This window comes from Lates calcarifer, linkage group LG3, assembly GCF_001640805.2.
Source record: "Lates calcarifer isolate ASB-BC8 linkage group LG3, TLL_Latcal_v3, whole genome shotgun sequence".
Classification (NCBI taxonomy): domain Eukaryota; kingdom Metazoa; phylum Chordata; class Actinopteri; family Centropomidae; genus Lates; species Lates calcarifer.
The window spans coordinates 21,194,086-21,219,847 of record NC_066835.1 but is presented as its reverse complement, the minus strand read 5'-3'; the positions used below and the strand labels follow the sequence as shown (position 1 = coordinate 21,219,847).

The following is a 25,762-nucleotide window of genomic DNA, read 5'->3' as shown; positions in this document are numbered from 1 at the left end:
TATTCAAATCTTTATTTAAGCCAAAATATCATTCAGGTTTTCCTCAATTTGTAATGATGTTAAGATACAAAGAAATAAACAGAGTGAAAAAGTAGGACAATAGTCCTAGTAGTAGTATTAGTGAAAACAGTTGCGCACTGAGGTTAAGTGGTTTGAGCTCATCATCTTGAATTGTTCAGGGGTAGTGAGAGTGTTGATCTTGAGAGTGTTGTAGACAATTCCATGTGTTTGGTTCACAAAAACTAGAAGCCGATTTTTGGGAGCATAAGACAATTAGTAGATCAGTTTGGTAGAGTCCTGTGGTCCAGTCTAACACAGATGTTGAACAGGGTGGTGAATGTCCAATAAAGACTTTATGGATGAAAAGATACAAGTGTTTATCACACCTCAACACGACAGAGGACCAAACAACTTTGTTATACAGAATGTAATGGTGAGAGTCAAAGAGATCTCTGGCAATGAATCTGATAAACTGAGTCTAGGAGGTTTGAGATTAGAAACAGCATAGTCTGTAGTACATAAAATTAAGAATGAAGACATCCTGATCAATATTCTGATTGATCCATTGATAAACATCATCATCAGAGTGATCCAGCTCTCTGTTGGAGTCAGTCAGAGCATTTCCATAGAGAGCCACTTTGCATCAGCAGCACCATGCTCCAGTGCTCTGGGAGAGTTTATAGTCCTGAGAGTTGAAGACTGGATGACTGACAGCTGTCCTTCATGACAACAGAAGCCACAGAAATCCTCCTCATCAAAAACATGACTTTGATCTCCGTCCTCATCTGGACTCTCCTCTGCTGCTGCTTCACAGGTAAAGTCCAGAGAATCAAACTCCTCTCCTCTATCAACATCCGTCCCTCTGAAATGAAGCCCACAAAACCATGACGCTGCTTTATGTTTCTGTCTCTGTATCCTCAGAGTCCAGAGGCCAGGTCACAGTGACTCAGTCTGGAGCAGTGAGATCTGCTGTGGGAGGCTCCGTCACCATCACATGTAGAACCAGTCAGAACGTTCATGCTGGAGCTTACCATGACTCATACTGGTACCAATACAAATATGGAGAAACTCCTAAACTGCTCATTTATGGGGCCTCTCATAGAGCATCAGGGATTCCAGATCGTTTTACAGGCAGTGGATCAAACTCTGACTTCACTCTGACCATCAGTGGAGTCCAGGCTGAAGATGCAGCAGTTTACTACTGTAAGGGTCATTTCAATGCAAACGGCCAGTGGTTGTTCACACAATGAAAAAGCGTCGTACAAAAACCTCCCTCAGTCAGACTGAACAGAAACTGAAGTGACTGCTGCAGCTGGAAGCTACTGCAGAGACTGATACAGTTCACTGAGGACACACACACACACACACACACACACACACACACACACACACACACACATGCATGCGCAGAAATCCTTCATATGGAAATCAAATAATATTTGTTAACATTTTATCCACCATCCATTATAATCTCATCATAATTCAATGTTTTTATCTGATTTTTGAAAGAGTCCAATGTGACCATCCTGGGAAAGTTAATGATAAATTCCATGCTCATGACCTTTGACCTCAGCCTCACACTGAATCCCTGCTATTTCAACTGTTAAAAGAGAATATGCTGCAGAGTAGGAATGGAAGCAACAACTGGAACAACTTCACCTACCTCCGAGGTGCATGGAGAGGGGAGAAGTGTGAGGAGACAACTCCACAAATACTTGTATTACAAAGAAGGTTTTTACTGTCATACGTATGTGACGACTAGACCCACTGGAGGAAGAGACACAGAGGTTAATAAAATGTATTTGAGGTAAACTCAACCCCTCCTGTGGACTACAGCAGAGGAAGCTACAACTGCTGTTGATCTCCTTCAGATTATATGAAACTGGTCTTCAGTTTTTCACTTCTGGGCTCAGTACCCATGGCAACAGTCAGACATCACTTCTTAACCCTGAAAACTGACATGTTTTATTACTAAATGTAAAAGGTTAAAACTAGCCCTCTGTTATTCCAGTGTTTATTTGCAGTTTCAAACAAAAGTCTTACAAATGATAATCTGTGTTCTTCATGTCTGCACGAGTCATCATTAAACAGTCAGATTTTATTACACAAACATTCAAATCAATCATCAATCAACTGTTAACATTTAAGCAGTTTTTTCAAACCCATAAAATTCTCAAAATGTCAACTGGGTATGAAAACCTTAGTCTGGGAGAATGATTAAGAAACATTAAATATGGAACCAAATATTACAGGCTGTTCTAGAAACAAAACATTAAAGCTGAAATTAGAAATGAAATTAAACCATTTTAGACCATTTCAAAGTATTTCCATAGAGAGCCACTTTGCATCAGCAGCACCATGCTCCAGTGCTCTGGGAGAGTTTATAGTCCTGAGAGTTGAAGACTGGATGACTGACAGCTGTCCTTCATGACAACAGAAGCCACAGAAATCCTCCTCATCAAAAACATGACTTTGATCTCCGTCCTCATCTGGACTCTCCTCTGCTGCTGCTTCACAGGTAAAGTCCAGAGAATCAAACTCCTCTCCTCTATCAACATCCGTCCCTCTGAAATGAAGCCCACAAAACCATGACGCTGCTTTATGTTTCTGTCTCTGTATCCTCAGAGTCCAGAGGCCAGGTCACAGTGACTCAGCCTGGAGCAGTGAGTGCTGCTCTGGGAGACTCTGTCACCATCACATGTAGGACCAGTCAGGATGTTTACGTTTATAGCAACAACCACTGTTTAGCTTGGTACAAACAGAGAAATGGAGAAACTCCTAAACTGCTCATTTACTGGGCTACCAGTCGACAATCAGGGATTCCAGGTCGTTTTACAGGCCGTGGATCAAACTCTGACTTCACTCTGACCATCAGTGGAGTCCAGGCTGAAGATGCAGCAGTTTACTACTGTCAGAGTTTTCACTCTATCAACAGTCAGAATGTGTTCACACAGTGAAAAAGCGTCGTACAAAAACCTCCCTCAGTCAGACTGAACAGAAACTGAAGTGACTGCTGCAGCTGGAAGCTACTGCAGAGACTGATACAGTTCACTGAGGACACACACACACACACACACACACACATAAAATTACTGATTTGTCTCTAACCCTTCTCCTCTGTTTCATGTTTTCAGGTTCATCAGGAGACATCATCCTGACTCAGTCTCCTGGAGCTCAGTCTGTTGTTCTGGGACAGACTGTCTCTATCAGATGTAAAGCCAGTTCAAGTATGAGTAGCTACCTTCACTGGTACCTTCAGAAACCTGGAGAACCTCCTAAACTCCTGATTGCTGATACCACATACCGTCAGTCTGGAGTTTCAGATCGTTTCAGTGCGAGTTATTCTGGAACTGACTTCACTCTGACCATCAGTAGAGTCCAGACTGAAGATGCAGGAGGTTATTACTGTCAGCAGCGTAACAGCTACCCACTCACACAGTGATACAACGTCGTACAAAAACCTTCAAGTGGAGAGGAACTGATCTGACTCAACAGCTGCACAGACAAACAGTGAGCGTTGCTCTGGGAGGCTCTGTCACCATCACATGTAGTACCAGTCAGAATGTTTATCTTCATTACAACAGCCACTGTTTAGCCTGGTACCAACAGAGAGATGGAGAAACTCCTAAACTGCTTATTCACACTGCTACCACTCGAGAATCAGGGATTCCAGATCGTTTTACAGGCAGTGGATCAAACTCTGACTTCACTCTGACCATTAGTGGAGTCCAGGCTGAAGATGCAGCAGTTTACTACTGTCAGAGTTATCATGAAATCAACAGTCAGAATGTGTTCACACAGTGAAAAAGCATTGTACAAAAACCTCCCTCAGTCAGACTGAACAGAAACTGAAGTGACTGCTGCAGCTGGAAGCTACTGCAGAGACTGATACAGTTCACTGAGGACACACACACACACACTAACGTTTTCCATTTCATCAAAAAGATCAAAAAGATCAGATTAATTTATATATAAAGGTTCAGTTGATCTTGTTATCTCCTTTCTCCAGGATTCAATCTATTATACACTAGTTTCCATCAAGAATTCCACCAACATCAGTCACACATCAGGTTTTTTGCAGATGACATTCTACTATACATCACAATCTAAACATTTTACCAGCTTTCAGTCCAAAACCTGATCAGTAACCAAAACACATATCTCTTATATATAAACAACAACCTTTAAAGTGACATTTATATTTCTCAGTATGATAATAAAAGATAAAATACTGTATGAGAAATAAATATCACCCAAATTTCAAAGATTACTGTTTATATTCTCTCACTTATTCTAAGTGACATCAGGCCATCCACATTATCAGTGGTCAGGACATGCTAACACAGTGAAGAGTCAAAAACCTCCCTCAGCTACTGGCTGGAGGAACATGGGCAGATGTATCATTGGTTAGATATGGTAATGTCATGATTGTGAATTGAGTAATTTGATAGAAATGGAAAGAAGTAGATCAGGACTATAAAGCCAATGATACCTCATAAAGGAACAAGGGATAGTATGAGTGAAGAGATTTTTCTTGTTGAACTTTCAAAGCTTCCTTGACAAGTAAATGTTAAAATTCCTATTCCTCTACTCTATTCTTCCTCCAGTAAAAATACTCATGTCCAGGTGTGGCCTGTTCCCTCATTATTTCATGACAAATTCAGCAGATAAAAAGTCTGGAGTTGATTCCAAGTGTTGAATTTGTGTTTGGTAGCCGTTTATCACACCACTGATAATACTGATCTACATAACCCACAGTAAATGTGTGTATAGTTTACCAGTAGTTAAATAAATGTGTTTTGCTTTAATCCTTGATTAACTGTGTGGTCTCCCTTGTTTTATTGGGAACTTGAGCTGGTTTTGTCATGAACCAGGGAGGGGTGGAGAGGTTTGCTTTTGAGTCTCACTCTACCAGTAGCTTGATTTCCAGAATCTGCATATTGTAGCTGCAAGTACATGTAACAAACTAAATGTGAGTTGTTACCACCTACCTCTGCACACCACCATAAAATTAATTTCTTTTCAGAATATTACAATACTATTATTTTAACCCATAATCTGACAGGGACAAAAGCAGAATTTCTGACTACTCTGTAATTAACTTTGAAATGTACAGAATACAAATGGCCATTGCAAACACTTGTCATCTCAGCCTAGTGCTGGTTCCACTGTTTATACAATGTACCGATTACATTTTCACAAAAAACCTGAACTTTTTCAACCTTACATCAATAACTTTAATTTTTTCCTTTACGTGCATCATTGTACATGCAGCACTGTACCAGTAACAACTAACAAGTCTCTGTTGGAGTCAGTCAGAGCATTTCCATAGAGAGCCACTTTGCATCAGCAGCACCATGCTCCAGTGCTCTGGGAGAGTTTATAGTCCTGAGAGTTGAAGACTGGATGACTGACAGCTGTCCTTCATGACAACAGAAGCCACAGAAATCCTCCTCATCAAAAACATGACTTTGATCTCCGTCCTCATCTGGACTCTCCTCTGCTGCTGCTTCACAGGTAAAGTCCAGAGAATCAAACTCCTCTCCTCTATCAACATCCGTCCCTCTGAAATGAAGCCCACAAAACCATGACGCTGCTTTATGTTTCTGTCTCTGTATCCTCAGAGTCCAGAGGCCAGGTCACAGTGACTCAGCCTGGAGCAATGAGTGCTGCTGTGGGAGGCTCCGTCACCATCACATGTAGAACCAGTCAGAATGTTCATTATAACAGCCCATACCACTATTTAGCCTGGTACCAACAGAGAGATGGAGAAACTCCTAAACTGCTAATTTACCTTGCTTCCACTCGAGCATCAGGGATTCCAGGTCGTTTTACAGGCAGTGGATCAAACTCTGACTTCACTCTGACCATCAGTGGAGTCCAGGCTGAAGATGCAGCAGTTTATTACTGTCAGAGTCTTCACTATATCAACAGTCAGTGGGTGTTCACACAGTGAAAAAGCGTCGTACAAAAACCTCCCTCAGTCAGACTGAACAGAAACTGAAGTGACTGCTGCAGCTGGAAGCTACTGCAGAGACTGATACAGTTCACTAGACATGGATGTCCTCCCTCACTACTCTTGTTGATGCTTTCATGAAGAATCACACAAAAAACAAAGGCACTTTTGTGCAGTCATACCACCATAAAATCTATACTGTTGACATTCTGCTTTATTTCACAATTTTCTTTCCTTCCTTCCATTTCAAGTTAGATAGAAACAATGTTATAGTGTCTTTCTCTTGATTTTATGGAGGGTGTCTGGCACCAAGGAAGGCATTACATTTGTACAATCATTACACCTAATGCTAATATTACTAATAACTAATATTGTGTTATTTTTATATATTTGTATGATTATGTTTTCTCTCCCTGGCATCTCATACTACAGACATCTGTATATTTATTATGATTATTATTTTTATCATTATTATTATTGGGAGTTTTAATGCCTTTATTTGATAGACAGTGGATATAGACAGGTTGACAGTTCAGGAGTAAAACCCTGGTCTAATTATTCAGCCATCTGGTCACCCCCTATCAACAGTTTTAGCTCATCAGTTTTAGAAAAATGAAACTTTTACAAAATGCGATCAAGCTGTACCTTGGTGACTATCCATGAAATGATCAAATCATGTTAGAACAACTAAAATATCAGCAAATAAATTCCTGTATCTGTTTAAAATACACAAAACAGCTGATTTGATGAATCAGTCTTTATTGTATTGAAATACAGAAAAATAACAAGAAGCAACAAACCTTATTACTGAAACATGAAATTATAGATAGACAGATTCAGAGAGAGTGGAGACTAAGAGCACTAGCAGAGTAAAACCAGTAGCAGAGTCCCAGTGAGTCAGGTCAGGACTAACACTGGTCTCTCCTCAGTATCTCTGAGACCAGAGTCTGGGAGCCCTGGGTGGCCTCACAGGTCACAGAGACCACCTTCTGCCACTGGTCTACAGGGAGCTTCAGGGTGCTGCTCCAGCTGTAGAGGCCGTCCTTCCCCAGCACCCCGGGGCTCTTGGTCTCCTCCAAGTTGCTGCCGCTGCTTTTGCCGTCCACCTTCCAGGCCAGACTCCAGTCTGAGGGGAAGCCCTTGTTGGCCAGGCACATGAGCATGGCCTTCCCCTGGTCCAGCTCCTCAGTGGAGGGGCGCAGCACCGTCAGGGTGGGACGAGTATCACCTAGGAAACACCAATCAGCTTAGAGGACAGGGACCACACAGCTGTCAATCAAACACCAGACACTTGGACACCTTTACTGTGTGAGAGTTGATTTTCTCCTTTAAGGAGTTTGTGTCAGATGTTTTTCTGCTCCACCAGTCACTCACTCACACATTGTTTCACTTCCCTTTAAGAAGCCTCTCATGCATGTCAGCACAGAGAGAATCATCGTACAGTTTGACCTGAAATACATCAAACTACACTGGAAATAACAACAGATTTTACAACGTTTTAAACTTTCTCATCAAAATCAACAAAAATCTTAATTATACATTACTTTGGTTTTCTGGGGAAACATCTACAGATACAAGTAATGATCTGAAAACCATCAAATGTTCTTCATGTGGAGTTAAACCATGCTTTAAAAAACCTTTCAATGATTTCAAACTACATCAGAAACAATGTAAAATCCAACAAAGCGATACAGATTTTCTAACCTTTTCAAATATCAGTCTTCATCTTCACATTGTTTTACTTCACTTGGATGAATCTTAATCTTTAAACAAGTTATCATTTAGGTTTGAAAATAAAAACCATTCTAAGAAAACATATTTAAAATCAGTTTTTAAGTTTGAACTTTTCTACAGTTCAACTTAAATTTCTTCATGACAAGAATGTGTAAAGAAAAGTTTAGTAAATCTGCTCTGAGTTCAGCTCCATGATGAAGGAGGAGAAATAAAAACATAAATACTAAAAGTGATATAAAATAAAACATTATTTTATCTGCTTCAAACATTCAAAAACATTGTGTTACATTAATGTTATATTAATGTTTGTGAAGAAACTTACTTCCAATATCCAGTCTGGTTCCTCCACCGAACGTGTCCCACAGTGATACAAACTCATTGAGCCGTCGTACAAAAACCTCTGACTGTAGAGAGACACGGCTCTCTGACTTTGAAACAAACAACCTCACCAAAATTAGTCTGTTACATTACATTTTGACATGGAATATGAAAAATGACAATGACCACACAATCCCAGAATGTTAATTTTTTATTAGATGTATTAATTTTCAAATAAAAGTATGGTAACATTTCTAGCAAAAAGGGAACTGAATAAAGTTTTGGAGCAAATTATGGCCAGGAGAAAAAAGGCAAATCACCATAAAAAGGTATTGGAAATATTCTTATTAATTGATAAACAGCATCATCAGAGTGATCAACTCTCTGTTGGAGTCAGTCAGATCATTTCCATAGAGAGCTACTTTGCATCAGCAGCACCATGCTCCAGTGCTCTGGGAGAGTTTATAGTCCTGAGAGTTGAAGACTGGATGACTGACAGCTGTCCTTCATGACAACAGAAGCCACAGAAATCCTCCTCATCAAAAACATGACTTTGATCTCCGTCCTCATCTGGACTCTCCTCTGCTGCTGCTTCACAGGTAAAGTCCAGAGAATCAAACTCCTCTCCTCTATCAACATCCGTCCCTCTGAAATGAAGCCCACAAAACCATGACGCTGCTTTATGTTTCTGTCTCTGTATCCTCAGAGTCCAGAGGCCAGGTCACAGTGACTCAGCCTGGAGCAGTGAGATCTGCTGTGGGAGGCTCTGTCACCATCACATGTAGGACCAGTCAGAATGTTTACTTTGGGGGCACCTACCACTATTTAGCCTGGTACCAACAGAGAGATGGAGAAACTCCTAAACTGCTAATTTCCCTTGCTACCAGTCGACAGTCAGGGATTCCAGATCGTTTTACAGGCAGTGGATCAAACTCTGACTTCACTCTGACCATCAGTGGAGTCCAGGCTGAAGATGCAGCAGTTTACTACTGTCAGAGTCTTCACTCTATCAACAGTCAGTGGGTGTTAACACAGTGAAAAAGCGTCGTACAAAAACCTCCCTCAGTCAGACTGAACAGAAACTGAACTGACTGCTGCAGCTGGAAGCTACTGCAGAGAGTTCACTGAGGACACACACACACACACACACACACACACCTGTTGGTCTATTTTTGATGATACTCACTGACATAATGCATTCCCTAGCCCCTCCCCACCTCTCATCAACCCTGCAGTCACCTGAGTTCTCCTCACCTGACCCTCATTACCTAATCAACCTCGCACTATATATACCAGTTCCTTTCTTTGTTCCTTGCTGTGTTTTGTTGTATTTGCTGATTGACTGAGGTTTTGGCTCTTTGTTTCTGCCTTCCTGCATTGCTTGTTTTTTCTTTATATTGAGCAAACTTCACACCTCACAGTCCTTTCTCAATGGAAGCAAGATAGACACAGTAATTACTTTTTTTTTTATTTTAAACTTTTGCCAGTAAAATGCAAACCTCATAAAGTAGAGAAATAATTGACTGATACAAGCCTATTTCAGCCAACATAGGAGAAAACGCAACACAAATTATCTTGACTTAAACACATCACAACCCTTTTCACTTAACACAAGAAAAATAATCAACATAACTCAACAAGCACTTTCAGGAACGACTGCCTTTCTGACCTCTACGTGTACGCTGAGCTTTATTGTGTAGATTCATGGAGCGACTGCCAGGAGGTTGGTTGGAAGGGGTCACTGCTGAAACACTGCTGGGTAGCAAATGCCTTAGAGACACGAAGGTTTTGTGGTGAGAGGGGGCTGAGTTGCGATCCAGGGCCTCTGTCATTCGCTCCAGCCTCCTGCTCATGGACCACAGCAGGGAATGTGTACGGCTCTCCATCTGTCGGAGGCTCCTCTCAAAGCTCTGCCGCATCTCCATCAGCTCCACATGCAGCTTATCAAACCAGGCACGCTGAGTATCCAAGACGTCCTGATTATCCAGCCTTGTATCCGTGTCTCTCTGTGTCGTGGTGGGTTGTAAGGATGCGGTAGTATATGGAGACATGGTGGATGTCATGGCATGTGAGGACTGGGTGGTATATGGGGACATGGTACGATGTGAGGATGTCATGGCATGTGAGGACTGGGTGGTATATGGGGACATGGTACTATGTGAGGACGTGGTCACATGTGAAGATGTCCTTCGTTCACCAGCATCCTCATCCCCTGCTGGTAGATCCATGAGTGCAACTGAAGCTGACAAGAACATTTGATCGTTGTGTCAGTATCAGTCTAAATTATTACCACTGTAAATGTAAATATTGTGAATGTATGTGTAAATATATTTATAAAACCAGTTACAATTGAGTTACATTTCTCAACTTGCCTCACAACATTATCTGTACTTTCATAGAAATGGTTTGAAAAAGTTATTCTTTGACCTCTCTCATTTCCCTTAGTTACTCACTCTCTGAAACATCCACCTCCAGCAGCACCTCAGTTGAGTTGTTTTCCCCCAGCGGGTTCTTGGCCTGACAGAGGTAAAGTCCAGCATGAGACAGCTCCACAGAGGGTAAAGACAACACCTGTCCTGAGCCCACCTGGAGCAGGGTACTGGAAGCAGTCCTCCTGTACCAGCTGTATCTGTCTGCCGCTGGGTTGGCAGTGCTGCTGCAGGTCAGGTTCACACTGCTGCCCTCTACCAGGCTGCCTGTGAGACTGACCGCAACTGATACATTCACTGGAGCATCTGTACAAAAATCAAAAGACACTGCTGTGACCACACAAGTGTTAACTGTAAAAAGTTAAACATCTTCTCCCTGTTTGGTTTTGGATGACCTTGTCAATGTCTTTTACTAGATGGACACTCCACATAAAGTTAACGTTTTAAATACAATACATGCATAACTGTATACAGTAAACTACAGTGAGATTTTAAGTTCTGATTGCTCACATCATAATGAAAGAAAAACATGGTTTAAAGCTGATAACCACTTTTAGCTTGTCCATTAAGTATACACTCAATTGTCAGTTTATTAGGAGCACCAAAATATAATTCATGTAATCTAATCCAGTAGTCCAACAATAAATCCCTCCTGTCTTTAAGGGGTGTTGATTCAACTATATGCTAATTTTGGAGGCTGTAGTTTGTGGTGCATTGTATTATAAATATATATTATAATATATATATATATATTACAAATTGAAGTTTCAACAGTTCAGAACTTCAAAATTTACTTCACTTGATTATTTTGGCATATTCAAATAAATATAATAAATCTAATCTAAAATGTCTCATTAATATGCTTACAGTGAACATCCAGAAACACAGTGTTGCTCTGCACTGACTCCTGGCCTTCAACTGCACACATATAATTCCCAGTATCCTCTGCACCGGCCTGGAACTTGGATGGTTTGGCTACTGGTTGCCCATTTCTGAACCAGACAACTGGAGTCGGTCTGGACAGTTTGCAGGATGTGTCACATGTTAGAGTCACAGTTTGTCCCTCTATCACACTGTCAGGTTGCACTCTAGCAGTCAGACCTGTGTGAAACAGAGACAAATATACCACTGAAAAATTCAAACTTTTAATTTGACAAAGCAGACCGGATGGCAGTTATAGTGAACTGTACCTGTTACAGACAAATAGACCGATCCTTTACTGCGCCACCCGTACGTGTTTGTGTCAAACCTGAAGTAGTAGTATCCAGTGTCACTGTCTCGAAGATCATGAATCTCTAAGCTACAGTTGTGCTTTTGGTCACTGAGGTATTTCACACGATTTTGATATGAAGGCAGACTTGACAGCTCAGTGCGTCCCCAACTGCCATTTTTGACTTCTCCTCTGAACCATACAGTCTTGTGGACAGTCTCCCCATCTGGGTAGTTGAATGAACACCAGAGCTGTGCTGATGACCCTTTCAGAGCACAGGGATCTGGATTTTCAAAAGTCACTGACCACCTGGCCTTTCCTAGAAAAAAAAAAAAAAAGGGACATGCCATGCTGATAAATTGGATTCAGATAAATAATGAATCCTTGGCACAGCCCTGCATGTTTACATATTTGTACTACAGACTTCATCAATATACAGTTTGGTATTTTAATATATATACTGGGTAAATGTATATATTTTCATCTTTGATTTTTATTGTTTCAAATTTATTTCCTAATTCCTATTCCTATTCCTTAAAGAAACAGGACATGAGAAAAGATGGAGGCTGAATTTGAAAGTGATAAGGGTTAAATTGAGGCCACAAAATAAAATGAAGGATTTGCTGCAGCATATTGTTTTATTATTTGCTTTTTTTAAAAACTTGATTGTTCATCTTCAGTTCTCTTTTTTATTTTTATTACTTTTGAGGTAGTTTAGGTAATATTGTGATTATCTTAATGAAGTTTTCAACCTACCTGATGTAACTGAAGGCTGTGTTGTCAGCACAGCTGCAGGTGGGCAAACTGAAATAAAGAAAAGGAAACAACATGTCAGATTTTCGTTATTTTAACAGTAACTGTGGTTTCACTCTGTAGTGCATCACAAATCCCATTTGGATCAAGCTGTTGCTGGAGTTTCATTGGCGAATAAACTGCTTAATGGTGACATCTCCTGGTCCAAAAGTTGCATTGCAAATGTTTCATCAGGGTGCACTGAAGACAGGAGGTCAGCAGAGCTTGAAGTATGTGGATACTTAACTCAAGAAAATAAATAAGCTGTTAATGCAAAGTGTTATGGGACTGTTAAATTTTGGGTATTTTAACAACCACACACAAAACCCTCATATTTTATACTGATGAAATAGCACTAAACACATCTGAAAATCATCTCTGAGACATTTTACTCTATTCAAAGGTTCATGATTGTTGCATTTCTGACCACATGTTCTAGTGCACAATCACAGTTGTGCTCTTTTTCACCTGTAACCACAACCATCAGTGATTTCAGACTGTAGTAATGCATCCTAGAGTACACTCCTATATGACTTCAGCTAGGTGAAAATTTAGACCACTAGAGGTCAGCATGAAGATTTTGTACCTTATTACTGTAAGTGTATAAATCTGGAATATACAGAATTTCAAAACCATCTATTGCTACAGATGCAGTACTCACAGATGACAGTGAGGTTAAAGGGGGCACTCTTCTCCACTTCCAGATGGTTTCTGGCTATGCAGTAGATGGGACCAATCAGGTCTGAGGCCAGACTACCATGGATAGTCAGCGTACTGGATGCGTCCTCCTGCAGTGAGAAGAATAGAAAATAAATATAAGACACTGGGCAAATCAATAAATAAGTGAAGGAATAAAGAAGTTAACAATTACCAGTTAGGAGAATGATTAAACCAAAATAGTCACAAATTCCTAAATCCCTTTTCAGAGCAGATTGAAATCTGATGTGATCAAAACACACACAATGTCTCACCTCTTTAATGGTGAGTCGTGTGTTGGTTGCCACGATTGGTGTGGTACCGCTGGTCCAGGAGAATTTGAGGAATGAGCCCTTGGCAGAGCAGGTGAGAGCCACAGTGCTGTTGACCTCTACTATCTCAGACATGTTGGCCCTGATGGTCACATCTGAGACTGGCTCTGCAGGTAGAATCAAGGTCACTTGAATGGTAAGGTTGGTCTGAACGGTTCATAGCGTGATACTAATTGTGCCATGGTTAGTGGCTGATCTTCCATGTATAAACCCCACCTGAGAGGCAATGCACACCCTTAATTCACTAAAATTGCAACATCAGAATATATAATAAAATATCTCCTTGGGTTATAACTGTAACTGTTGGTCTTCAACAAAAATAATAAAGGGGACAGAACACACCCTTGTGAGAAGCAGTGCAGCTCGACAAGACTAGACAAGCCTTATTCAGCCAGACAGTGAATAGAAAGTCAGTCACAGTTTAGGTTTAGGCCACAAAACAGCTTGGTTGGGTTGCCTCTCTGGCAGGAAGCCATCAAGATAAATTTCTCCCATGTGCTCCACCAGGTCATTAGGAAAGATCAGGGATCACCAAAGTTATTAGGATTCATCTTCCAAATGCCATGAATGCTGAAGTACTGAATAGTTGTTTAGATATTTCAGTCTGGACCAAGGCAATGGACCACCTGAGGGAGACTGCCATCCCTAGAGCCATGCGGCTAGCACAGATGAAGACATGACTGATGATAACACACAATAGCTCACCCAGAACTTGGAGCTTGGTCTCTCCAGTCTTCACCCCTTTGGCTGTGAAGATATTGACGTAATAATCCCCGCTGTCCTCTGCTGCCAGAGACCCCAGTGTCAAGAACCCATTTGTGTGATTTACCTTCACTCTTCCCAGGTAACCCTCGGACACGATGGTCTCCCAGTCTTTACTCACGGTGACAATACGCATCAGCCCACTCCCGTTGTTGACAAACCAGGCTATGGCATTGAACTCTTCTTTGGGATTAATCAGGGTTTTGAAAGTAACATTTTTCCCTGAGACTGCGTCCACTGGACCCTCAGGCAGTGCGTACCATTCACAGCATCCTAAAATAAAGAACACCAGTGGTCAGAGGATTTGATACAACTCAGTGGTCACTGTTGAGGATGTATTTAGTTGTTTATCTTTTATTCAATGGCAGTAAAAGTGAAACTAATGTTTTGTCTTCCCCACTTTACATAGAGGGAGACTTTGGAAATTAGTGGAGATACAGGCTGTGAAACCAGGTAAATACTAACAATTACAAAAAATGACTCACCCAGGACTCGGAGCATGGTCTCGCCAGTCTTTATCTTTTCAGAAGTAACAATGGTAGCATAATAATACCCCCTGTCCTTTGCCTCCACTGACCCCAGGGTCAAGAAACCATTGGTCCTGTTCACCAGCACTCTCCCCTGGTAACCTTCAGCCACTGTTTCCCCTGTTGGTGTTACAGTGACAATGGGCACAAGCTGACTCCCATGGTTGAAAGACCAGACAAAGGTGATAAAGTCATCTCTGAGATCAACAAGGGTTTTGAAAGTGACATTCTTCCTCAAAACTGCCTCCACTGGACCCTCCGGCAGAATATCCTGCCCTGCGCAGCATCCTAAAGAAAGAACATTTAAGAGGTTTGAGCGACAAAACATTTTTACCTATGGTGTTTTTAATGGCATCAGCAGGTTTTGGTTTTGATTCTATTGTTTCACAGAACCAAAAGTGCACCAACAATCCCATTAGAACATTAGATATATGCCAGCAAAACCAGATTTTAAAAAATGTTTTAAAAATGTAACTATGGCACATTTCTAAAATCCCCAACAACCTCAAACTTTACATTAACAACTGAAAAAAAGTGAATAAAAGTGTTATTTTTACCAATAATGGAGAGGAGAAACAGAAAAGACTTCATAATGAGCAGATCCTCTGTTGACAACTGATGCCTTGCTCCTCAACTGCTTTCTTTTAGCAGGACACACCCAGGAGAGGCGAACACAGTCACACTCAGACACACACACAAAGAGACACACACATGCTTAATATACAAATATTGCACGTATCTCACTTAATCTCATTTATTAGGAACAATACCTCAATTCACACCGCCCACCATGGGTGTGTTTTTGGTGAAAGAAGAACCTGGGAATATTTGAAGTGGGGTTGGTGGAAATTAAACAAGCCAATAAGAGAGAAGGTGAAGGCTTCCTGCATGAAGTTTGGTGTGACTTCAGCACCATTCAGAGACATAGAAATATATGAACAATAAGGACATTAAGAATATTAAGGTGATACATATGTAATTTACTGGAAAGCCACAGCACACAATAATGTTTTAAGACCTGATTTACATGAACCAACAGATTTAGCAGGACTCAGGTGTTCAGGAAGCTTGTTCCACAGGTGGGGAGCATAGAAGCTAAAATTTGCTTCACTTTGTTTGCTTTTGATTGTGGAACACTGAGTAAACCTGTCCCAAGTGACTTGAGGGGTCTGGATGCTTTGTAACATAAGCTACCAGAAGATCAGAACTGTATTTAGGCCCAAGATTTAGTGCTTTATAGACAAGTAACAGGATTTTTTAACACACAGGAAGTCAGTGCAGTGATTTAAAAACCAGTGCAATTTGCTCCACGTTCTTGGTGTTACTGAGGACTCTGGCAGCAGCATTGTGGTTGAATGTTTTTATTTTATTTTTTTGTAAAGATACCATTATAATAGTCCATCCAGTTGAACATAAATGCATGAAAGTATTTAACAGTTTTTTGACATGTTTTCATTAGGAAAGTCCCTTAAAATCACATTTAAAAAAAAGTCAGTGCCCAAACATTTGACTCACAAAGTGATGCATAAATGAAACTGAAGCCGTCATTACATCTGCAAAAAACTGAATTAATTGCAGGTTGTGATGAGACATGTCTGGACATATCTTGGAAAACAAATGAAAAAGTATTAAATTCATGACATTTTGTTGGCAGTTGTGCTCTAAAATTAATTTGACACACATCCAACTGTACAATTACTGCATCCCCTCTTTTTACAAAGTAAATTATGGTTAGTATTATGATACACACTGAATTCAGTGAGTATTTAGTTTGGAACTGGGACAAAAACACCAAAAGAGAAAGTTTCTTCAACAGAGCTGGAAGTAACTCCCATCACTCCCATCCATCCTAACCAATAACATCCATTCTACATCCTCATCCTCATCCTCAACTGTACTTGTCTTCATTTTAATTTTCATCCATCTGTATCCTCATCCATATTTGTCATTGTTCTTTTCTCAATCAGTTTTTCTACTTACACTCCTTATCCATCCAGTTTAGAAGTAATATTTGTTTTTTTCTATTGTAAATATATCAAGTAAATAATAATTTGAACGTATAAATATTCATTAAACAAGTGGATAAAAGTATGATTTGCAACACAAACATTCTCCTCCTTTAACCTTGTTTTATTTCCTCAGTCAAACTCATCCTAATCCATTTTTATTCTTCTCACAAACAAATCATTCAGGAGACGCTGTGACTTGTCTGAACAAGGCCTGACAAAGACATAATACTGTAATCTCCACATGTTCCCGTAGGTCCCTCCAACATGTGGTTTTATTGTAAATAATGTGCCACAATAACCGTCAGAGAGCTACATGAAGCAGGACTCAACATGACCGGAAAACGCGTGAGTTTGCCTTCAAAATAAGTGCCCCAAATGGAACAGTAGAAACATATTATCTAGTGCTTTAGGTTAATATTTCACAAAGTGTCAGTTTCTTTTGTTGTAGTAAGTTTTTCGTTCAGCTTTTTAATTATATGCATTTTCTGTTGACTATGTAATGGGTTTAACGCCGTTCCCTATTAGGACTTTTATTTTGAAACGTCCAACTGGGGTTCTTTTCACTTAATCTGTGGTGTTTGAGGCGCCAGGGGCGGTTTATAAATTGAAACAGGGCTCTGGGAGAACTGGCTCAGATCCCGGTCGTTAAGTTTGTTGTCCACTCTCATTCTTCACTGAAACTTTGTTAACTTTCCTTCACAACCTTTGCCTTTAATTCCCCTGAAATGACGGCCACCGGGAGTTCTCCGGACTTTGACGGGATGTACTCCCAGCTGATAGAAGACGAGGTCACCTATGACGGGTTCAACCGCAAGCCAGATGTGGGACACAGCGGTAAGGACACAGAATACAGTTTTGTTTTCTTCCAGTTAATAGTTGAGTTCATGCTGAGCGTCTTCTGGCCTCTCTCTTATTCTCTAACCTTTTCTGTTCATGCTTTGCTGCTTTGAAGCAGAAAAGACACACATCTGAAACACAATTGATTCACTTCACAAATCAAAACACAGCTGCATTATGTAACCAGGATGTTTGCTCAGTTTGTACTTATCACTTTAAAAATGGAGAGATAACTCTGGTGTCATCTTGATGATAATCATTAGGGCTGCAACCACAGATTATTTTCACATTCTATTAATTTACGGATTATTTGTTTTTTCATTGATTAATCTTTTGTTTTCTTGTATTTCAGAGACCAAAATAAAATCACAGTTTCCTAAAGCCCAACATGGCACATTCAAATCACTTGTTATGTCCAAACAATGTTTCAAAAACCAAAGATTTTAATTTCACTGTCACAAAAGACAAAGAAAAGCAGTAAACCTGCATGTGAGAGGATGGAATTAGAAAATATTTTAGTTTTTTGTCTGAAAAATGACTGAATGAATAAAATAATCAGTTGATTATCAGAATAGTTGCAGATTCATTTTCTGTTGATTGATTAATAATATTTAACATTTATTTTAAAAGGTGCTCCATTAGTAAAGTTAAAAAGTATATTACAATATAAAAACAGAAAGAGATGTGCTGGTAGAGGGGATTTGTTTTCTTTGGACTAGATCTAGATCAGTAAATAGACAGTGTAAATGTCAGATGACAGGTGAAAACAAACACCAGACTAGGTTTGAGGTAAACAGAGAACACCGTCAAGTTAAATGTGCTGAGGTCCATTCACATGTTGCTGAAATTGACAATAATAATGATCCTGAATCTGTGTGAGAATAAATCTGCCACCTCACATCCAAATAAATTAAAGTCATTTCCTTCACTGCCACTCGCTTTGTTAGATAATTATAGTGCATTTCAGATTTCCCACGTCCCAGAAGCTGGTCTAACATGTCTGATATTTACAAGTCTGAACAGAGCAGAGGAGAGAGGCAAGAAAATATAATTCATCAGTAGGAGCCAGATGCATTATACATGGAGCTTCAGAGGCCACAAGGTAGCAGTTATTCTAAAAGCATATATTGATTTTCATGGTTGTTTGTCTGTATATGTCAGGCCTGTGATGGACTGGTGATCTGTCCAGAGTGCTCCACAGGATAAGCGGGATAGATACTGGATGGATGTTGATTTTCATCATTCAGTTTCAGTTCCTTTAAAGCAGCGATACATAACCACAGTGACATTGATCCCATCATACATCGTCACAATTTTCAGCTGACTCAACAATTCATGCATGTGATGCTTTCTAAAACTCAAACATGACATTTTCAAATGTTGTGTTATATCCGTCCAGAAGTCCAAAACTAGAAAATGTTTAGTTTCTACCTTTAATTACCAGAGTCAAGCAGCAAATACTCACATTTAAAAACATGAAACTAGAGAATGTTTGGTATTTTTGCTTGAAAATTTACTTCTGCCATAATTTGATCATCAAACTAGTTATCTGTTTTTCACACATCATCAGGCTAATTAGTTTAATCTGCAGTGGAAACAGGCAGCGAACCGTCTGAGGGAACTTTTTAGTTTGTTGAAAAAGTTCCTGTGACTAAAAGTTCCACATGTTTGAGGCTGAAATGTGGCTATAATGATGAAGTACCTGGATTTGTCAGGTATTCCATGTGTCTGGATTAACCAAAAACAGACAGAAAGTATAACATTTAGTTTACAATCTTTCCCTCCGCCTCCTCTAGCTCACCCGATCTCCTCAGTCAGACCAGCCTCCAGACTGAGTGGCCCCGGGCCCTACCGCCTCGCCACCATCTGCCTGGCTACGCTGTGCGCCATCCTGCTGATCTCCATCATAGCTGTCAGTGCACACTGTGAGTACACAACTGTCAGATATTACTCAGATCATTTCTCTAATTCTGTGTGGTTCTTTACGTTGTTTGTGTCACCTGTTTGTCCGGCATGAACCTGAGGACACACACACACACGCCATGAAACAGTAGTACACTTTTAGATATAACAATTCATGTATTTATTTGTAAGTTAAAGTAGTCAGTAGTCAGACTAGGAGACTAGCAGTAAAAATGTGTTTCTGTTTTTCAATTTGAGAGAGTAAGCAAAGATGTTAAAAATGAGCCTCTTCAATCAAAACAGGGCCTTAAAAGTCGTTACATTCTGAAATGAAAGTATAAAGATACCCTGTATGTATGTGCTCTTTTCTGCTGTTGATTTTTTCCTCCATGCTCCGTCATCGTAGTTTGTTCACAATCTAAAGGCACTTTCAAACTATTGAGTATTTCAGGAGATGAATTTAACTGCTTATTAGCATTATTAGCAGTATTTAACATTCAATAACTTGTTTATAACACACTACAGTGTAACTGTAGGAAGATAAGTGTGTACTAACGTATTTGTTAACAACTACAACTCCTCCTCTGTATAAACCGAAGCCCAGTTGAAATAATATAAATGTTGACAAATACTGTATAATGACAAGTTTCTCTTTAGCTGTGTACAACTACATTACATTGTGTTTTATGTATTTATTTTGTGCTTATAAATGTTGATTAGGGGGTTGTAAAAGTATTAAATTGGTTAAAGTGTTACCCAGAAGACCAGACAGGAAGATATAAAGTAAACTAGTCATCGCATACTGTAAAATTCAAAAGCAAATTCAAAAGTGCCGTATGAACACTTTCAGATAAGAAAAGCGGATCCAGTGGTTTTAGCCTTGCAACACATAATTCTGGAACATTTTCCAGTGTTTTACACACATGTGGTATATGTGCATGTGTGTGTCACACAGTTAGGAGGCTGAAAAGCTGCTTCTTCTTTTAATGAGCTCATTAGCTAAACTGCTGCCAGAGTGACGAAATGACGATTTCTCTTCATTCAGACAATTGGCATGATGTGAGAGTAAATGTTCTCATCTACAATCGACGAGTCTCTTCTGAGGAAACGTGAAATTGAGCTGCATCACAAACATTTTATTCTGTTGAAACAAAGAGAAAATATATTTTAATTGACATTCATCAGCCTCAGCTGGTTAGTGCTGATTAGTAAAGGCTAAACTGAGAGGGTGAACTAGCTGTTAACTCACCAGTCCATCGTTCCACAGATAAAAACAAACCTCAGGGCGGTGGTGAAGTGACCACAGAGATACAGAAGCAGACGCAGGGAGCAAACGTGTCGGCTCTGACTGCTACCATCCAAAAACTGCAGCAGGAGAAAGTACAGCTGCAGAGAGAGAGGGACGAGCTGCTGGCCAAACTGGCCGCCACTAAAGGTCTGCAAGTTTATTTTTGTGTATGGATGTGCTAACTGGTGTTTTAATGCCTTAATAATGTTCAAATATTCTTTTTAACCAGTTAAATTGTAGCTATATTTGGTCATGGCTGGATTACTGGTTTGGGTATCTGCATGCATTTCAGATGAGCAGAACTTCAATTTGTTTTTTATCCGTCTCTCTGTTTTTGTGTGTTTGTGCCTGTCTTTCTTCAGCTCCTGTGGTGATCAAACCGACACAGACGGCACCGGCCCCCATCGTCTGCCCCATGGATTGGCATCTCTTCAACAACAGCTGTTACTTCATCTCCAGAATCTCAAGGGATTGGCCAGAGAGTCAGTCATTCTGCCAGAGCAAAGGAGCTCACCTGGCCATCATCCACACGGCTGAGGAGCAGGTACAGTACGACAAGCTGCGCCATCACAACATGGTCATTACAGTGCTGCCAGTGCATCAGCTGAATCTCACAGAGAGGTATTTTACCAGGAAGAGCTGCTTTCTCCAACTGCACATCACTGAACACATTTTGTTATTTGTAGATAATGTTCTGTTTGTCGCGTACAGAAGAAGCTGCAGAGATTTCATTGAACATTAAAAAACAAGCCCGGTGTTATTCTGTAAAATTCATGTATTGGTTCCTACGGAAGACATAAATATTTAAAAACAATTTGTGTGTGTGTTTCCTCTCAGCAATTTCTGTGGGATCTGCTTCCCAGAGGCCACTGGAACGCCTACTGGTTCGGGATCACTGATTCACACACTGAGGATCAGTGGAAATGGGTGGACGGCACTCCGCTGGTCGGAGGGTAGGTTCACTTCCTTGCCCAAACTGTGACTCCACTCCTATTGCTCCGGATTGTCAGTGAGACACACAGACTTAGACAAACACACAGACTCACCGACCATTGGACTTTGACCTCTGTTGAACACTGACCTTTCTCATACCTACATTCTTTGGCCTTGCTAGCTGCACAGCGACAATTTCTGGCCTGCTTGGGAAAAGGGGAAATAAATGAGGTGAAAGAACGGTTTTAAGTGTAGACTTAACCCCAGTACTTCCTGTTTCACTGGAAAGTCGTCCTGCCGGTGCAGAAGGAGGGCAGGAACTAAAACAGGAACAGAAGTTTCTTGGCACCAAAAAGGTTCCTGGATTCTCTGGAAAATTTTACTTTTTCAGAACTATTGTGAGTTAGAAACCAATGCAGTCCTTATCACATGGTGCAAGAGATGGTAGTGTTGTCCCTTGTGTTTAGTGCTGTTTAGCAAATGTTAGCATGCTAACACACTGAACTAAGATGGTGAGCATGGTAGACAGTATACCTGCTAAACACCAGCATGTTGTAGTTGTCTATTTGAACATGTTAGCATGCCAGCTTTAGCATTTAGCTCAAAGCACCGTTGTGTCTCAGACCAACCTCACAGGAATAGTTTTTAACAATTATATCAACATTCATTTATTGACATAAATCTGTTAATGAATGAAAAATAACTTATGAAACTAATGAAAATAATCATTGGTTTTCAGCCCTAAGTTAAAATCTGAGGTTTACTCATCTTCTTTAAATATGAATTAATAACACAGTACAGAGGATCAGTACAGAGTCAAGTTCGTTGTTCCTGATGTGAGATAACAGCTGGAGAGAGGCCAAGATCACGTCTGCCTGCTCTCGCTGCAAACAGCAGCTCTTATGTTACCGCTGTGACACTGCTGCTGGGCACTGTGCTGCAGGTGACCCTGATGTCTGACCTCTGATGCAAAACAAATGTGTCAGAGCACAAAGAGGGAACAGGGCAAAGATCAATTCCGCTTTAGTTGTGTTAAATCATCAGTCATCTTCATCTTCTAGTTTGTCTTTGGCTGGATTGTAAATGTATATGAAGAACCAGGAGCACACAACAAGCCACAATATTGTTGTACTTCTTTTTTTTCCACAAGTTTTTTTCTGCCACATGCAAACTCAACAGATTTTCTAATAACCATCTGATTTTTCTTCCTCATTTTGATTGTGACTAACCTTTTCTCATTCCTCTTTTGCCCCCACATTCTTTGCCTTCCTCTTTCCCTGCTGAGGTTTTCTATTTTGTCCTCACGTGGTTCTGACTTGGCTCTGCTCAGATGTTTCCAGATTACATAACATTTATTGTAATATGTAATCTTAATCCACTTAAACACCATCTACAATTTTTATGTTTATCTCCAGGCTGCCTCTATAGATACGTGTATGTATGTTGAAATCCCTTGCGTTACCTGATTTAATGAAGGTTTACATTTTAAATAGTTAATGGTTTATTTCTGGTGATAGACTGATGTCATCCTGTACGCATTTATGTAGAACCATCCCACCAGTACAGTTCAGACCTGAAGAAACTGTGCAGCTCAGAGGACATTTTCTCATATTGTAAATGCAACAATAGCTGAAGCTCTTGGAAAGTGACCATCACCACCACTTGCTGCTGATAAGAAATTACGTTTGACAGCAGAGAAAACATACAATTAGCTCCTTTAAAGTAAATTGAGCTTTTTCATTTTTGTTTTTGTAAAAAGTACTTATTTCTCAAGGGCTGTGAATTCTTTCTCTATTTCTTTCTCTCTCCCAACTTTAGTTTCTGGGAGGTCGGCGAACCGAACAACCACATCGACGAGGACTGTGGCTACATTGTGAAAACACGCGTGTTGGAGCGAGTGGCGATAAGGAGCTGGTATGACGCCCCCTGCACAATGAACTGGCCCTACATCTGTGAGAAAGAGATGGGCCCCGGTGCCAGCACCGCCATACCACACTGAGACGACCACTGATTCTCTGAAGGAAAGAGGGGGAAGAAGTTTAACCAGTTGGTATTTTGTCAGGTTTTAACAAACTGCTTTTTTTGTCCTTCACTTTTTTTCACTTCAAATTCACAGCTCAGTTAGATACTGATGTTCACTTTTTACATCCTAATACTTTCCCTGAAATTAATGTATGGAACTTGTTTTGGGGAGTCTGCTTTGTCCAGAACAACAAACACGAGCAGGACTGAGCAACAACTTTGTTAGAATCTCTTATTCGGTAGATTGAAATAAACGTGCGTATAAATGCAAGAATACAAATCAAATAGCATTTTAAGTTCCTCTGGCTTAATTTGGCGCCCCTCACTTTTCTACTGAAGAAAGTAATCAGGACCTCAGTGGCTGCTGTTGGTGATCAGTTGGTTTAGTAGTTAGTTATATTTTTACATATACAGTATATATATTTTTTAAACATATGAGATGCTTTATAGTCCAAGAAAACCTCATTTGAATCACTTTCTGAAGGAGGAATACGGTGCTTCTACGACTTAATGTAAGATGTGTTACATGGTTGTGGTACCTCTGTGCCTTAAACTGCATAATAATATCATATTTTTACATGTCTGTGTTTTAGATTTTTTAGATGTTAATCTAACTAATGGGGTTTTAATTAATGAATATATTGTTTAGCTGTACATAAACAGTAAATATGTGGGAGTCTGACTATCTGATCTGTAATCTGATGCACTTTTGCTCACTTGATTGAGTCGTGATTAAGCAAATATGTGAAGCTGCAGAAATGTGTCCTGTCTTCCCTTGTGTCTCCTCCCCCCTCGTTTTGAGGGCGTCGCCAAGCTCATCAGGCACCTGGCTCATCTCCACACCTGTGCTTCATCTGCCAATCAGCACCAGTACAAAAACCCCAGCTCTCCACTCACTCATTGCCAGACTTTCATCATGTCAGTGGTTTTCAGACTCTCAGCTGCTCCACAGTAGAGTTTATTCTCTAGTGAGTCTTTTGAGCTTTGGCTGGTTTCTGTTTCTCCCTCTGTCTTAGAAACCCCCTGTACTTAACCAATGAACAACACAACTCATGCTCATGATATGATGGTTTGCTGTCTGTGATGTCTCTGCTCTGTATTGTTGTTGTTGCCCAGCAGGTGGCACTGCTAGCAAACAACCTGTAATCAAAACGTTGACTATGTGATGGAGTCTGTAGTCAAACAGAGGAGGTGGAGAGGAACTAAAGTAGATTTTCAAATTCTTCATGATGAATTAATGTGAATTTCATCCTCCTGAGAAAGTTTCAGTTTATTTCTATAAATGTAAAAAATTAGACCTCTCAGAATTTAAAATATTCACTCTATATACATCCATCCATGTACATTTATTAATTATTGAATTATTGTTTGTTGCTGTCTGCTTAACTCTCCATCTATTCCTATAACAGTTAGATTAACACTCATGAGAGAATATAAATATAAATAACTATGTGTACGTCGAGGTATAAATATAAAATACATAGATGCAGCTCAAAAATACACAAAATTGATTAGATCAGCTGCATTAAGTTTTTCTCTTGTAACAAAGTATTTATGGTCATCACCTTTACAAACCAAGATCTCAGTCACATGTCCCTCTGACATGTCATCTCCTCTTCTCTGAGCAGAAAGACCCACATCCATTCCATCATCATCATCTCCCCCACTCCCTGTCTTGGTAAAGTGGGCTAAGAGCATCCCTGAATGAAGAAGCCAAAGGTGGTGGGGGGGTTTGTCAGGTGCACGGTTTGTACTCCTGCTACCATCCTGAGCTCGTTACCACAGGGAGTTATCAGGAAGTCAGCTAGCCCTCTTCTGTCACACTTCATTAGCCCGGATTACAGGCCAAGACTTACCAAGAGAGAGAAGGAGAAACACACAGGCTCATTATTAACTCTCTGTAATAATGTCCCGTCAACAAATCAAACTATGAACCAATGAGGAGTGAAGACAAATTTAAATTTTGTTTTTTTTTTTTAGTTTTAGGAACCCTTAAAAACAATAATACACCCTGT

At 40.2% G+C, this 25,762-nt stretch overlaps 2 protein-coding genes and 3 gene segments (V, D, J or C); 4 read left to right on the top strand and 1 right to left on the bottom strand.

Annotated features, from left to right (window-relative positions):
* Positions 1-214: 214 nt before the first annotated feature.
* LOC127141504 (Ig kappa chain V region K16-167-like) lies at positions 215-1,376 on the top strand. The segment is given in 2 exon segments: positions 215-814; positions 922-1,376. Coding segments are annotated over 2 exon segments (420 nt in total).
* Positions 1,377-2,300: 924 nt separating this feature from the next.
* On the top strand, positions 2,301-9,071 carry LOC108887545 (immunoglobulin kappa variable 4-1-like). The segment is given in 2 exon segments: positions 2,301-2,518; positions 8,715-9,071. Coding segments are annotated over 2 exon segments (423 nt in total).
* LOC108887554 (Ig kappa chain V region 3381-like) lies at positions 5,296-6,340 on the top strand. The segment is given in 2 exon segments: positions 5,296-5,517; positions 5,625-6,340. Coding segments are annotated over 2 exon segments (423 nt in total).
* A 384-nt stretch (positions 9,072-9,455) lies between the features above and the next one.
* LOC108887595 (hemicentin-2) lies at positions 9,456-15,404 on the bottom strand. Its single transcript, XM_018683058.2, has 10 exons — positions 15,314-15,404; positions 14,715-15,044; positions 14,173-14,502; positions 13,411-13,574; positions 13,101-13,227; positions 12,404-12,451; positions 11,628-11,966; positions 11,305-11,538; positions 10,462-10,743; positions 9,456-10,250 (listed from the first exon to the last, which is right to left on the bottom strand). The coding sequence occupies exons 1-10, from the start codon at positions 15,345-15,347 to the stop codon at positions 9,655-9,657; spliced, it is 2,484 nt and encodes an 827-aa protein (XP_018538574.1). The 5' UTR covers positions 15,348-15,404; the 3' UTR covers positions 9,456-9,654.
* Positions 15,405-17,339: 1,935 nt separating this feature from the next.
* LOC108887532 (C-type lectin domain family 4 member M) lies at positions 17,340-24,972 on the top strand. Its single transcript, XM_018683005.2, has 6 exons — positions 17,340-17,599; positions 19,399-19,527; positions 20,772-20,939; positions 21,155-21,336; positions 21,630-21,745; positions 23,544-24,972. The coding sequence occupies exons 1-6, from the start codon at positions 17,491-17,493 to the stop codon at positions 23,722-23,724; spliced, it is 885 nt and encodes a 294-aa protein (XP_018538521.1). The 5' UTR covers positions 17,340-17,490; the 3' UTR covers positions 23,725-24,972.
* The last annotated feature ends 790 nt before the right edge of the window (positions 24,973-25,762 follow it).